The sequence below is a fragment of the Corvus kubaryi genome, unplaced genomic scaffold (assembly GCF_017639235.1).
Source record: "Corvus kubaryi isolate FWS band 111438036 unplaced genomic scaffold, C.kubaryi_AGA036_p1.0 37382, whole genome shotgun sequence".
Taxonomy (NCBI): domain Eukaryota; kingdom Metazoa; phylum Chordata; class Aves; order Passeriformes; family Corvidae; genus Corvus; species Corvus kubaryi.
In genome coordinates, this window is record NW_024581124.1 from 1,801,152 (window position 1) to 1,815,937 (window position 14,786).

The 14,786-nt window shown below is 44.8% G+C and overlaps 1 protein-coding gene across 3 annotated transcripts in view; it reads left to right on the plus strand.

The window, feature by feature from the left end:
* The window catches only part of LOC121667727, a 31,877-nt gene extending 17,628 nt beyond the window's left edge, over window positions 1-14,249 (plus strand). For all 3 annotated transcript variants that reach the window (XM_042034692.1, XM_042034693.1, XM_042034694.1), the window contains exons 2-7: window positions 127-1,118; window positions 5,200-5,251; window positions 5,352-5,454; window positions 6,715-6,878; window positions 10,727-10,972; window positions 11,601-14,249. In XM_042034692.1, coding sequence (XP_041890626.1) covers window positions 127-1,118; window positions 5,200-5,251; window positions 5,352-5,454; window positions 6,715-6,878; window positions 10,727-10,972; window positions 11,601-12,338 — 2,295 coding nt within the window. In that variant the 3' untranslated portion in view covers window positions 12,339-14,249. The remainder of the gene's footprint in view (window positions 1-126; window positions 1,119-5,199; window positions 5,252-5,351; window positions 5,455-6,714; window positions 6,879-10,726; window positions 10,973-11,600) is intronic.
* Window positions 14,250-14,786: the final 537 nt, after the last annotated feature.

Sequence of the window (14,786 nt, forward strand, 5' to 3'; positions counted from 1 at the left end):
GTCTTGAGGGTATCTTAAACCTGTCTCTGAAGGGAAAGAAAAGAGCAGGTACTTCCATCAGTCTGGCAGACTGCATCCTGTGTGTGATCTATGGCAAGATGTAAGATTCTTTGTTTTATTTCCCAGGTGTATTATTCCTGTGGTGCAGTGGTGGAATCAATGGAAAGAGGCCTGATTTTGTCACCAGGTTTTCCAAACAACTACTACCCAGGGACACACTGCGTCTGGCAGTTCTTCATTCCCATGAGAACCCATCTTATCTTGGAAATATTTGATTTTGACATTTTTGAGAGCTCTAGTGAAACTCCAGCCCTCTGGGATGGCTTTTCAGCCCCTGCTACAACAGAAAATAAGGACATGCCTTCTCTTGAGGAAAACCTGGACTTCGCTGTCCATACCACAGAACCCTCTCTCCAGACCTCAATGTCAAAGGTGGCTCAGAATCTGAGCAGCACTGGAGACCAGTCAAAGGACCTTGCTGGTCACCTGGATGAACTTCCAGGAACCATCTCAAAAAAAGATGAAACCAAACAAGCATCTGAAGAAAACCAGTGGAAGCAGATGAAGGAACCCAAAGCGATTACCAAGGCTCACCCAGAGGAGCTGCCATTCCCTGTGGCTGGCAGTGCCTCGATGCAGAGGCAAAATACCAGTGGCCTGGAAACAGGAGATTTGGAAGGGAAGATCTTGCTTGCCCACTTAACTGCTAGTGAGAGAGATGAAGTCACAGTAGAGAGCTGGACTCTTCCCTCAACAGCATTGCCCATGGAAATCTCCTCCAGCCCTCAGTCAGCAGTGGATGTCTGTCCCCATGATGTATTATATGTTTCTGATCTCATCACATTTTCCTCTCGCTTCTGTGGGCCAAATTCCCCTGTAAACAAGACCATGGTCTTTGGTTCATCTCTGGAAATGGTTGAGGTTATTGTGGAGCTGATCACCACCACGGACCGGGGCCGAGGCTTTGCGATGCTCTTTGAGTACAGGAACATCACTGACCCCAATGCTGTGGATGCTGTGAGGCAGGAGAGGAAGGAAAATATGATGATGCTGGCAATTACTACAGGGATCATTGTCTTTGCTCTTGCTTTGCTCTCTGCCCTCTGCATAGCTTGCAGGTAAGGTGATGCACACCAGAGCCTTGGAAGCATGTGATATTATCCCTAGGGAAAAGACCAGAAAAGAGTTACATTTCCAGAAAAATGTTACATTTCCCTTGCTCTGCTAACTCCTGCTGTCCTCCAAAGGTAACAGAGCAGGTACAGAGGAAGTCAATGCTGCTCACTGCTCCTGCCCTGGGCTCCTCAGTTTTCTTTCCTACTTCTACAGCTCCTGTACCCCAGATTTATTTTCTTTTTCCTGCAGAAATACCTAAATGGTCAGGACTTTCCTGGGCATTTTTTTGTTTCAATGGCAGCGGTGCCTTTTGGCTGATGGACAAAATCAGCACAGAAAGATCATCCTTCCCTGAGGCTCCTGAGCAGGCTGAGCTGACAGTCACTGCATCTTTTCACAGAGGTCCTGCAGTTTGACTCTAACTAACCATCACTAGCACTCTGAAGAAAAGTAAATAATAACCAAGGTATTACCACTTAGGATTAAGATTTAAAAATATTTTCCCATCTGTAGCATATTTTATCCAAGAGACTGTGCAGACATTTTAAATCCCATGCATTCAGTGTGTTAAGAAGTCATCTGCACATCCCTGTGATTCTGGGGAAGAGCCCAGAGCCATGCTGCAGTACCTCTCATTGTTCCCAAATGCAATCCAAAACGATCCAGTCAAGTGAGCTGATGGTCAGGCTGGGTTGTGGATTTCCAGGTCCTGATGCTGACTAGTTAAATGGCTAAAACCAGACAGTTACACAAGCATGCCTCTCCAGTCAATTGCTTTTCTTTTATATATTTCTTTTCTCTATATCTATCCAAGGAACGCTTCTCCACCCCCCCAGCATATGTTTGCATTTTTCTAACTCCCTAGTGAAAACATTTTTGTAGAAACAGTGATTTATTTCTCTCCCTTCCAACAAATTCAAAACAGAGCCCATACTCCCCAGGTTTTTCGTCAAAATAAACACTATTTTTCAAATGTTTTGACTTCAATGAAAACATCAGGTAAACTGAAACAGACACTGTCCGTTGTAGGGCTCCACAGTGGTGGCTGGGTGTTGGCATCAGCGTTCATTTTCCAGAGCCATCATGCAGCTGCTCTGGTTTCTCCCTTCCTGCATCCCCTGCCTCATCCAGTGTGCATCCTCCAACCCCAAAGGTCTCAGGATTGCCCAGACACCCCTAGCCACTGAGGCTGGTTTGACAGAGGAACTTGGTTTTCCTTGTCCTTCTTGGAGGCTGCATTTTAGCTCTGGCTGAATAAACACAAAATGCAGGCCATCACACTGGGTGCCAGAGAACACAGGCACAGTGGTGAAGCTTAAATATCATCTCTCTTGCTGTATATATAGAAATTCCTGCTTTCAGGGTCTGAGCTTTTCATAGCTGTAAGAGTTAAACTTGCATGTGCTACATCTAACTAACCTTTTTGTTTTTAAAGAGCTCGCAGAACACTAATTTAGACCACAATTTTTTTGCTAGCTCTAAAGGAAAATGTCTGGTGGAAAATGTCTTCCAGATACCAAATACTTTATTTTTATACCCTTGCCAATCTTCAAAAGAGACAGAAACAGGCTCCCTTTGCTATGGTAGCAGTCTGGGCTGATACACATGTTGAGTAGGCTGTTCTTGCTCCAATACCCCTATTTAATTTCACTGTAACAATCCATGAAGCAGAGTATTATTCAACCCTAAAAGTACACCGGCAATCTGAGGTTCCACTGGCTGAGGTTTCCTCTGCAAAGCTTGTTTAGAAAGTCAGGCCATGCTGCTCACATTCACAGTTTGGCTTTTTGCTTGTCAGATGTTTACAAAATAACCTTCTGCTCTTGCTGACCAGCAGAAAAAAAACTTCCACAGGATTTCAGCCCCACACACCAATGTTTGTATGTTCTGGTTGCTGGGAATACATCCTACCTATGGGGTCCTACAGCACAGGATTAGGCTTGCTTCTTTTAACACTGGTATTTATGCCTCTTCATTGCTCTACAACTCTTTTTTTTTTTTTTTTAATAAAGAAGATATCTATACCTCAGCCAGCTATTGACTGAATATAAATAGAGACTACCCCTACTCCTTTAGCATCTTGAAAGGGTGTTTACTGTCCCAGCCTCCTGTATTCCCTGCATGCTGTTCCTGGGAAGCCTTGATTACACTGCTTTGTTTCTTGTCAGACTTAAAGCACTTAAGCGAGACCAGGTGGAAGTGATGCCATGACCTGTGCTGAGTTACCTCGCCTGTGTTGTACTGGAAGAGTCTTTTTTCCCTCTTTGCTGTGGTAACTGCTTCAAGGATATTGGTCTCTGCCCCAGAACCACTGGCACTGGTTGGAACTTGCCTACACGTCCCAGCTGTGGGTTTTTAGTGCAGCTCAGAATAAGACTGCTGAGACCATCAAGCACTAAGCATTAAACTTCTTTTAGGTTGAGCCCATCAAGCTCTATTTTATGCTTCTTGTCCTGAAGAGAGGCTTGAAATCAGGTGTCAAAAGTGTATTAGCCACAGTCTGTCCTCACTGCAGAAAATGTCAGGGTGGCACGGGGTGGGCTGAAGGGGGAAATGATGGTGCTTTACCAGTGCAGCACACTCAGATCTGGGACCAGCCCCCCGAGGCACAGGGACATGGTCCTGGCTGGACTGGGCACTGCAGAGGATGCCAAGAGTAACCTGGAAGCTCTTGGCCTCGTAAACTTGCCTTCCACTTTCTTTTCTCTTCATACTTTATTTATTCCTCTGGTACCAGGTTTAGCTGTTGGTGTTTTTTTCCCCATTTCTATCTGCTGCTCTTGCTCAGCTAAAAGTAGCTGGCTCTGCCTTGCCAGGAGTAGAAATGGCCTGGGATGGGCTTGGCACCCACTGCCACTCCAATGCACCAAGTCATCAGCAGTATCTGCTCAGGCTCTTTGCATTGAGCCAGGGCAAAGCTCTCTGGGGAAACTCCAAGTCTCTGCCACACTGCAGCTTTTGTTTGCTACTTGGGGAGGGAATGAAAGCTTCAGTTGTTAGTTGGCCAATAATTCTAATTACTTTTGGCCATGAAACCTGGCTCGAGTAATGGGGGATTTTTTATTTTCTTTCCCAAGCCTCAAGAACAACAGATACATCCACCTTATTTAATTTTAATCCTGTCCCGTGCAGTCAAACTTTTGCTGTATGGTTGCAACCCATGAATTGCAACTGCATTTTGCATCTGCATAACCTCCCAACCCTTGAGTGTACAGCGACTCCATCAAGCCTTCAGTGCTGCCATCTCTCCCCACCCAAGCTGCCCTGCCAATCACTGCCTGCTGCCCATCCATCACCTGGGGGTGAGAATTTGCCTTTGCAATAACCTGGGTTGCATCCCATCAGTGAGTGCCTAATGCTCCCCTGTGTCTGCACTGTCCCCTGGAGAGCCATTGAACACAAACTACTCTTGTTTCAATCATTATCACGTCCATCAGTGCCAGCCTTCCGTTGTGATATCTTTAAGTCTTATTCATTCAAAAGTTTGTAACACTAGTTGTTTCACAATCTCAGTTTTAATAAAAATGTGAAAAAATGGGTAAGGACATGTGTCTCCCTTCAGCCAAGGGGCACATTCATCCCATAATCATCTGCCACAGCACTGTCTTTCAGTGAAACAGTCATACAAATGAACGGCATCTGATGCTCTCTGCTTGCTAAATATAACCCAGTATGCAGAATGAGCTATGCAGATGAAATATTCTGTCTAGCAGGATAAGAACGATGTCACTGCCCAGACTGAGGGATCTCAGTCCTGCTATTCAGTTACTGCTGTGAAAGAACAGCTGTCAGGGGGGAGCCTGGTGGGACTCAGCAGAGGTCTGAGCTCTGTTCCTGCTCTTGCAGTGAGCATGGGAAGAAGATGACAGGTTCTTCTCTTCTTCAGCTGACTTTCCACCACATGAGCATACAATTTTCTCCCTTTGTTTACAGGCCTTGCTGCCTTGAGTCTTGGCAAGTATTTTGGATGCTCATAACCTGCTGGGTTCCCCTTGCAGGATGAGCAGAGCCGAGAACTTTCCTGCTGTGGGTCTTTAACTCACTCAAGGGCTTGTTGTTGTTGTTGCTGTCTCTCCTTTTCAGGCAGAGAACGTGCCCCAAAAGGAGCTCATCCAACGCATGCAGTGACCAGGAGGTTAGTGCTAATGGCTTCAGCAATTTCTGTTTCTCTCTTTCATATTGGCTGTTGCACTGTTTATCTGACCATGTTTACTGGGGCATGTTCTGAGTTGTAGAACAGGATCCAGAACTCCACTGTCGATATCAATGAGCTCCAGCTGGTGGTGCCAAGTCGGGAGAATGAAAACAACAACCACTCTGTGAGCCGGGAGCAGGCGGGTAAGTGCAGGGCCTCGGCCGGAGCAGGTCAGGGCACCCCGGAGCCCTGGGCCAGTTCATCAGATCGTTTCTTCCCCGCAGTCCTTGTTGCTGTCTTGCCCATGCACAGCTGGAGAGCTACTCCACAGCAGAGAGCCTTTGTTGTGGGGACTGTCCCTTGCTGCTCCCCGCTCCGTGGTAGGGTAATTCCCCTGGCAAGGAGCTCGCACAAGCACAGCTCCAGCATGCTGCCAACACAAGCTGTTGCAGTTCATGGCATTGCAGAGACACTGGGTTAGCAGAGCAAATGTGTTGGGTTCAGGCTGCTACAAACAACTTACACAGATCCATAAACTGGGGAAGAGTTTCACCTGCCTCAGGCCTAACCTTGTCCAGAAAGGATGTGTTTTACAAGGCTCAAATTGACTTTGGTCAACTCTAACTCCTGGAGCTCACTGTTTCTGTGGGTCTGTGGATGGAGGTGCTTTGGGTGACATTTACCTCACAGTGTGCTTCCAGAAAAGAGCATCCCAGCCAAGATGCAGAGAATGTCACTTGCTGCAATTTTGTGTCACAACACATGAACTGTCCCAGTGCCCCATTTGGTTAGTAAAGGCCAAAAGGCCAAAAGGGAGTGACTTTATGTTGTGTTATGATACACCATCAATTTCCCAGTGAACCATCAGCCACTACACACTGAGCTCTCACAAGGGTTTCTCCATAAAAAGCTAATTTTGTGCTCCTAGCCACGACAGTTTCCCATCTCCTTCCTGAGGAAGTTGTGGCCAGAATTGTCCTTGCCTGGACCAGATGACCAGCCTTGGGAACACCTGCAGACACACATACCCCTCCGTGGCAGTCCCTGGAGCATCAGGCTGCCTGTAGGAGCAGCATCACTGGGGTTTAACCAAAAAGCACAGCTCCCAATATTAGCAGGCATGAGTAAATGAAAATAAATAATGAGTTGAGCAAGTCTGCAAGTTTCTGATCTCCAGCACAACCTCGTGTGTTTAACACAAGGGATTTCAGTTCATGTCTGTTTTTATTAGAAAGCAGACCCAGGGGTGTTTCTCCTCTCCTCTTTTGTTTTGTTTTTAAAAGCTTGCAGTTTCAGGAAAACAAACTGTTGACTTGAATTTTGTTCTGGCTGGTGCAACAGCCAGCCAAAGCCCTGCTCTAGATTGTCTAGGGATGGAAGGAGGAGGGTTTGTCATGGAGGAGTTGGAAACAGATGTTTTGGACACCTGCAAGCAGTCTTTATTGATTTTCTTCCTTTCTCAGTCACTTCCTGCAGAGGCAGCACAGAACGGTCTCCTCAGGACACTGACCCAGATGTGCCCTCCTCCATCTCTGCAGTGACCACTGAGACTGGGAGTGATGAAGTGTTTATAATTTCTGCTGGACCTGGGACCAGTGGCTTGAGCTTTACCACCTACAGGATACAGGTAGGAACATTCCTCAACATCTCTAGCAAGCCACAGGCTGTCCCTCTTGGACAGCACTTGTCATACCTGTCCATTTATGCCTAATGCTGACTTTCTAGAAAGGCGGGGATTGAACCAGGCAGTTCTCCTAACCCTCAAGCTGAGCTGCCATCAAATGATGTGGACTGTGATCCCCTGAGCCAGTATCTTCCCAACTTTGGAAAGAGCAAATGCAGAACTCTACCTTGGCTGTGACAGCAATGCAGATGTTTGCCAGCAGGCAGTAGGACCAGCCTGCAGAAGTGTTAATTGGCAAAGCTGATGTTCCATTAAAATTATCACTGGTAGCAACTGAAAGGCCTGGGAGTCAGACCTACTCCTGCCCACCACTCCAAGTGAACAGGGAAGTTACTCAGCTCATCAGCTTGGCAGAAAGTGTCACACCAAGCTGATGTGAAAATTAACAGTGCAGGCTCCAAAACAATCAAGTGGTTTCAAGTGAAAGCACTGGGGCCCTTCCAAATTCACAGACAGAAACCTGAATTGATTCAGCAGGTTCTCTCTTATTTTAGCTCTTTCCCCTGGACTCCTGGTCCTTTATTTGTTTAGGAACAGATGACAGCTCAGAAGCCTCAGGTCTGGCTGTCACCTCTTCAACCTCGAGTGAGTGCAGACAGAGCACATTCATTACAAGTGTCTGCTAAAGCCTTTCCCAGGTCAATACTCTCTTCTCCAGTGCCCTCTCTTTTTCCCACAAGAGGATAAACAACCAGCACAAGGAACTCACAAGCCCAGGACAGGCTGTGTAATACTTCTGTCACAGTTTACAAAACAAAAGCATTCTGTATCCCTGCACTTGATTAGGAAATTAGCCAGGAGGCCAGGCTGGTCAGGATTTTCCTACACTGGTGTAAGACACGTGCTGAGCTTTTCCTCCAGCTGGCCACCCTGATGAACAGAGAGAGGGAAAGAAGGGAGAACAGCTCTGGAGCCTTCCCCTGCCTGAACTTTACCTTCTGTAGAGCAAGGCACTGGGAGTTGTACCCAGACTGGGCACCCTTGAACAAACACCTGCACTCCTGGTCCTTTCCAGTGCAGAGAGCTTCACCTGGTGGCAGTCCCACACACATCCAGCATTTAGGCAGGAGGGAAAACCATTTTCCTGCGCCTTTTCCCCTACTTTCGTCAGAAGGAAAAAATACACATAAACCCCCCATTTCTATTCTGACATTGCTTCTGCAAGCAATCTTCAGAGGGCATTTATTTTAAAAAAAAAAAAAAAAAAAAAAAAAAAAAAAGGTGTTAAAACAGTGAAAATAACCCGAAGAATTAAACACATTATTAACTCAGGAAGTATCACCTCAGTGAAATCCATGCAGCACTCAAGTGAGACAATACTCCCAACTACATTCCTCAAGGAACAGAACACCAAGCCTGGAAGCACGGCAGGGCCTTTTTGAAAGCCCTGGGCCTTTCCCCACAGCTGAAGCCCATCCTCTCCAGGGGTGTGGAAATTGAGCACAGCAGACTATTTACAAACCTGCACTCAAACAGGAATCTCACCAGGCCACTTGATACTCAGGGTTCCTGGATATTAAACGTGTTTACAGTTGAATTTTTAGATGTGTATTTTTAGGGTGTGAAATGCCGCTGGGCAGCCAGCCTCCAGGCCTCACAGAGGATATGGTGCATGGCTTTGTGGCCCAGCACTAGGCAGTGGGATGAGATATCCACTGGAGCATAGCCCGTTCCTTGGCAGGAGCTAAGCAGTTATCCCCATGTGAAAAGATGTGTGAAATCCTGAGCCTTCACAGTACATTAAATAATGCCAGCAGACTCACCTCACCCAAAATGCTTGACTAGACAAAGCAAGTTATAAGGAGCTTTCATTAAAAAAATTAGCCTGATCTTTTCCCTGAGAAATTGTGTCTGGCTGCTTGCTCTTGTGCTGCCCACCAAGTGTGAGCTTCAGCTCTGCTGGGCCTGAGCCAGTGATTAGCTGGCTTTTGCTTTGCAGCTTTTAAAACCTATTTGAAGGCACCAGTCCTGTGTTATGAGGAAAGAGCTGGGAGAGCAAAAAACCCCCACAGTTCAAGACTAGCCTGAGGAAATGGAGGGTGGGATGGCTTTTGGGGGGCTTCCAGGTGTCCTCTAGGAGAGTCATGGCTTTCTAAATCCCCTTTGGTTTAAGGCATCATTCACCCTTTGGCTAACTTATGACTATGATCTCTGACTTCTGATCAGACACTGCAAATTTCAGATGCAAAGGTTTGAGTAAAAAGTATGATCATGGAAGTTTAACAAACATTTCTTGACAAAACATTTTCAGAAGTCTAGAAAATACATTGTTCATTATCCCAGTAACTTCCTGAGTATCTATCTCAAAACCAGTGGCTAATTTTTACACCAGTTTGGAGGTATTTATAATAATATTAGAATAATAAATCCTAAGACAGCCTGAAGAGGCCTCTGAGGAAAAGACAGTCAGCTTAAAAATTTATAAATAAAGATTGTTCCTTCAAAAAAATCTTAGACGAGGAGCTTAATATTGAAACAAACTTATCCAGATGCCTCTCCTGGCTTCCTACTGAGTTTCTTTTTCTGATCTAGTGCTAATTTCTTGCCTCTCTGCCCATCCATTTCCAATATGACACATTCACTAAAGAGTTTCTTTGATTTGCAGAAACTTGGGAGATTCAGTTTTTCAGAAATAACTAATTACATGTTTCTGGTTTCTCAGGATTTTTATATCCAGGACACTGTGGGATTTATTTCAGACACTCTTTAAGGGCTATGTAAACTTTGGGAATGTGGATTTTGCGTTCTTCTCATGACAACCATATTCGCACAGCTGAAAATTAAAAATATGTATAGAGTTGTGTAACAGGAGGCTTAAATAACAGGTGAAGTATTAGTAAGAATGAAAGGAGATTCTTAGGAATGTCAGGGGTTCTCTAACTTTTCTGGCTCTAAGCTTGTATCAATATTAATGACAAAAATTGTGATTTCAAATACAACATCAGAACTTATAAAGTATGGAAAAGATTTTTGTCTGTAGTTCATTTCCATATCTGATCAACTCTGCTCATACACAGGGCTGGTGACAGCAGTTTAATGTGGTCTCACCTTCTGATTATGCCAATTTTACACCTCTCTGGCTGTCTTATTCTACTCCTAAAGCATGTTTTCCACCTGAAGACCATTTTTTAATGAGAAATGCAAATCTCCTTGGCTCCACTCCACTTCTTGGGCTTCTTGTTCTATTCACCACAGACACTGAGAACAGATTATTTCCTTTCTTTATTTTTCATTCTTTTTATTTTCTTAATTCTTCCCTTACGTAGCATAAAGAGCACCACTTACTTCAGTCTTTTCTCCTGAACTGTGCATTTTTGAGACTTCTGATTCTCTTCTTGCTTGCTTCTGGATTTCTTTCAAGGGGCTCCATCCTCCTTAAGTTTTATTTCCCCAGACAGACACACCTGGAGCCTTCCAAGAGCCAAGCAGAGTGGAAGAATTCTGTCTTACACGGTGAAGTTTATGACTCTTGATCTGTCAAATATTTCCAGTAAAATTAAGCTGTAGATATTTCATATATTTAGTGAGACTTGCAGGACTATATCTTATGTAACTGAAATTCCCCACTTCAACATTAAACCCGAAACTGGGGAAGCAAGGTAACACTTTCCTCCAGGGAAGCCAGCGAGCTTCAGGCAGCACACTGGAAGAGCAATGAGGAGAAGTTGCATTCCTGTGTCCTCTGAGAACCACCGAATCAATGTCTCTTGCACTAACAGCCTGTTTCCAAAGTGTTTTAAAAATGTTTTGATGAAAGATGCCTGTAAATGATCTTAATTTGCTCTTTCCAGGACAAAAACCTTAAAAGAAGTGTCACAAGCCCGGCCTCTGTGTCTGACTGGCTGAGCTCCCATCCCATGGCTGCAGGGGCAGACGCTGCTGAGAAGGGGAATGTCCAGCTGGAGAATCCCTGTCCCAGGCAGCGCACGTGGAGCGCCCGCACTTTCCACGACTTCCTGGCTCCAATACCACAGCTACAGAAAAAATGGTGTAGCTGGAGCACCAACAGCCCCTTCACAAAGCTGGTTGACAGCAGTGTAAGTCTTGCAGGGAGGGGAGGATGTGGAGGTCAGGGTCTCAGCTCCAGTACTCTCCACTGTTCACTGATGGGACACATTTTACCCTTGCCCAGTGCATCACCTCTCTGTCCTGCAGTGCAAGCACATCTCAGTCCATCTTCTTTGGTGTATGGGAAACTTTCTGGCCTAATTATATTGTAATTTAGCCAGGCTTTCCTGAAATGTTAAGCAGCTGTATTTTCCAGCAGTTAGCACCTGGTTAAGAAATTATCCCCAGTCCAGAAGAACATTGAGAAATGCCTTCAGACAAGATTACCTCATTGAGTGTTCTGACATGTGCTTTTTCCCCCCTGGTTATGCCTTGACTTTATTGTAATTGATGTATTATAATTGCACTGCAAGGAATCCGTAGGTGTGGCAGGGATATCTGGGTCTCACTGACTGTAGTCATCAAACCAAAAGCTCGTTACAAAGCTAATAAAGGATGTTTCTTCCTTTTTAAGGTAATAACATAGGTTTTTGCTAAAGAATGCATCTTACCTCTAACATAACCACAAATTTTAACTTGTAGTTCTCTCGGGATCAAAGTTTCTCAGGAGATATGCTTTTCATGGCATGTCTACTAGTTTTGTACTATCTTGTGCAGGGTTTTTCTACAGCTGCAAGATCCCAAGGTGTGCCAACCAGAAAGGTAATCTCAGCCACTGAGATAGAGGGAGCATCAGAGACTGTTTACTCTGATTCATCTGCCAGTAATGCCTCATACCCCCTCACTCTGTCTGCACAGAGGCAGCGGAAGCTAACCTCCTGCAATTTGAAGAAATCCAGATTTGGGAACCCTTACTTTGGATTTTTAGCCAGTTCCCCTGACAGCAAACATGTGAGGCCATTGGATCCCTCAAGACATCTAGGGGCAGCATCTCCAGGTAACAGCCAAAGCCCCAAAAATCTTCTAGAGAGCTCCAACCCACTGAAAATCAATTTGGTCAACGGTTCAAAAACAAAGGAGCTTATGGTAGAAACAGATAAAAACAAACCAGTTTTTGTTATTTCTGAAGAAGGGGATGATCAGCAGCCTCTGGTCCTAGCAGAACACCTTAGTCAATGTGGAGATCACCTGTCAGAGCAAAATGCTGTGTATGCTCCAGCCATGCCAGAGAAACAGCTGGTGGTTCTGACTTCAGAGGGGAACAGCTCTGCCACCTTCACATCGAGTCTTCCCCTTTGGGCAAAATCCCCCACTTCATACAAAGGTCACGGAAAGGCCCCCAGCTCCTCCAGGGACCAGCAGAGCTCAGCAGGTGGAGATTCCAACACTACTGAGATCTCACAGAACTGCGACACCCCTGCTGCTCCTACCCTGTGCCAAGCGTCAGTCCAGTGATGTCCTCGGAAAGATTGAAACATCAGTTCCCAAACCCAGAGGAAACAGGGATGTGAGCAGAGCAGAAGCTGTGCCGAGCAGCTTAGTGTGGCAGTCACGTGGAGGCAGCTTTGGTGAGAGCAGTCTTTGCTTCCCACACATTGGAACTGAGATTACAAGGATACAAACCATAGCACAGCACAAATGCCATCTCCCCTTATGCTCACTAACCTCATCTCTCTTCTCTTGCATGAGATTTGGATGTAGTTTGTCCAAGAAAGCATCCTCTGAAAAGGTACTTCAGACTGCAGAAACCTTTTTCTGGGATGGGAATGAAAGTAACCTGGGGTGGTCACACCGTGGTTTATATCTGAAATGTAAATCAGTCCCCTCTCCCTGTGGTATCACTTGAGTCTTTCTGTTGGGAGCTCTGAGTTAACTTCTGTTTATAGCTCTGTCTGTACAATCCAAGCCTTGCCAAGCCAAGGGTAAGAATTCAATCATGCATGCTTGCATACAGTTTTGTAAACTTAAATGTTTCGTAACTTCTGCAGTCTAGCACAAAGCTTACCAAGCATTAGCAACTCTAATATTAAAGACCATGATTATCTCACCTCCTAACTCTTTAGAGAAGTTTACAGACAGGCTGAGCAACCCAATGCCAGATGCTTGTTCTATTAAAGTCTGGTGTAGTTTTGTCTTTGTTAGGTCTACATAGGCTTAGAACACCTCAGTCCACCACATTAAGTGACTCCTCATGGCAACAGGAGCATGTGTACAAAAACACTGAAATACTAGGAATAATCTTCAGCATCCAACACTTGGATATTTGCAGCTGCTCTGATCCTATATCCACCAGCTATTTATTGCTGGTAACGCACAGTGACTACAGAACTATTCCCCTTCCTTTAGCAGGCAAGACTTGAAAGACAAAATTAAGGTGTGGCAAACTTTGAGTGCTCACTTCCCTTAGGAATTAATCCTACGTGGCTGTGCCTCCCTGAGTACAAACCCAGGGCATTCAATGGAACACTGAACCAAAGGGAAGCCTGCTAATCCTATTGCCTTTAATAACCCCATCAGTATTTTAATTGCCTCCTGGTGATATCTTTGCAAGAGACTCCTGCATGTTTGTCCCACAATTTAGAATTTTCTTTCTTAAATGAAAAAATTCCCTCTGAAGCTGCATTTTGCAGCTGACACAGCACATTGTTTTAAAGCAATAGTATGTCATAAAACAGGTGTCAGGAAGAAATCTTCTGCACAAGTCTTCCCCTATATTAGCTGCAGTGTGCATCCAGTTATCTTAATCCTTCCATGTGAAGGCATTTGACTGATTGCTGAAATATTTAACTGAATTATTTATGATTTCACCTGCTATTACAGCTTCCATTTGCCACCTATTAATGTCTGAGATATGCAACACAAGGCTGTAGGTTTTGCCTTGTATTTTCTCTGTGTGTTTACATGTCTGCCTAGACATAGAAGCCTTGCAGCTGGTAGCAGTGGAAGCAAAAACACATTTGCCCTTTAGCAGTTGACTCAAACATGAACAGCAAACAAGTCTCTGCATTTATTATTTCCAGACTGTGTTGAGTAGTTCTGAAGTGACAAAGTCTGGCTCCATGTTGGTTGGTTCTTTTTTGGTGGGGTTTTTTTTGTTGTTGTTTTAAATTAATGGTACTTGATTCAAAGGGAAGAGTTAATATATTTATGATTTAAAAAATATTTAGAAGTCTTCAGTACTCTAACAATAACTTCTACTGCATTAAATTCATATACATCGTAATTCAATGTTCTGTTACTAGATTTCTAAAGGTTGAAGTACTAAAATCTACTTTTGAAAAGTACTCGTGTTCAATTATTGACAATAGTTACATTTGAAGGGCTGGAAAAAGTGGCTTTTTCAATAAAAGCATGTTTAACTACTCATTTCTACAGTGTAACAACACTTAGTTTGTTTTGCTGAAAGCCTGAGTTGTATGGGCAGTGCCTCAGACCACGAGGACAGCATGTGGGGTACCCCAGTGGTGGTAGAAGAGCAGAAAAGCAAACACTCCTTTTTAGATCCTCCCAATTTCTCCTCAGCAGCCGAGTGAGACCGAAGATGAGGTGGTTGTTTACACCGACCTTTTCCACTACCTGTTGCGCAACCAAAGAACAGACTTTGCTAACCAGGTTTGTCTAACTGCTGCCAGGGGAGGTTTCTGTGGGAGTTTGTGTTTCCTTTCGTATCCTGCTGCCTGAACACTCTTCCATCACTGCCTGCTGCAGCAGCATATGGCCAGTTATTCACGGGACTGCACCAGACACCCTGGCTGCAGCATGGACTGTGTACAAATATACACACCTACACATGGATGTGGTGAGAGGCCCTCCTCCTGATGCACATGCAGTATTGAACAGTGCTGCTTATTCTCAGAACAGAGGTGGCTGGTTTATCAACTCTTTAAAGGTGATGCCTTCTGG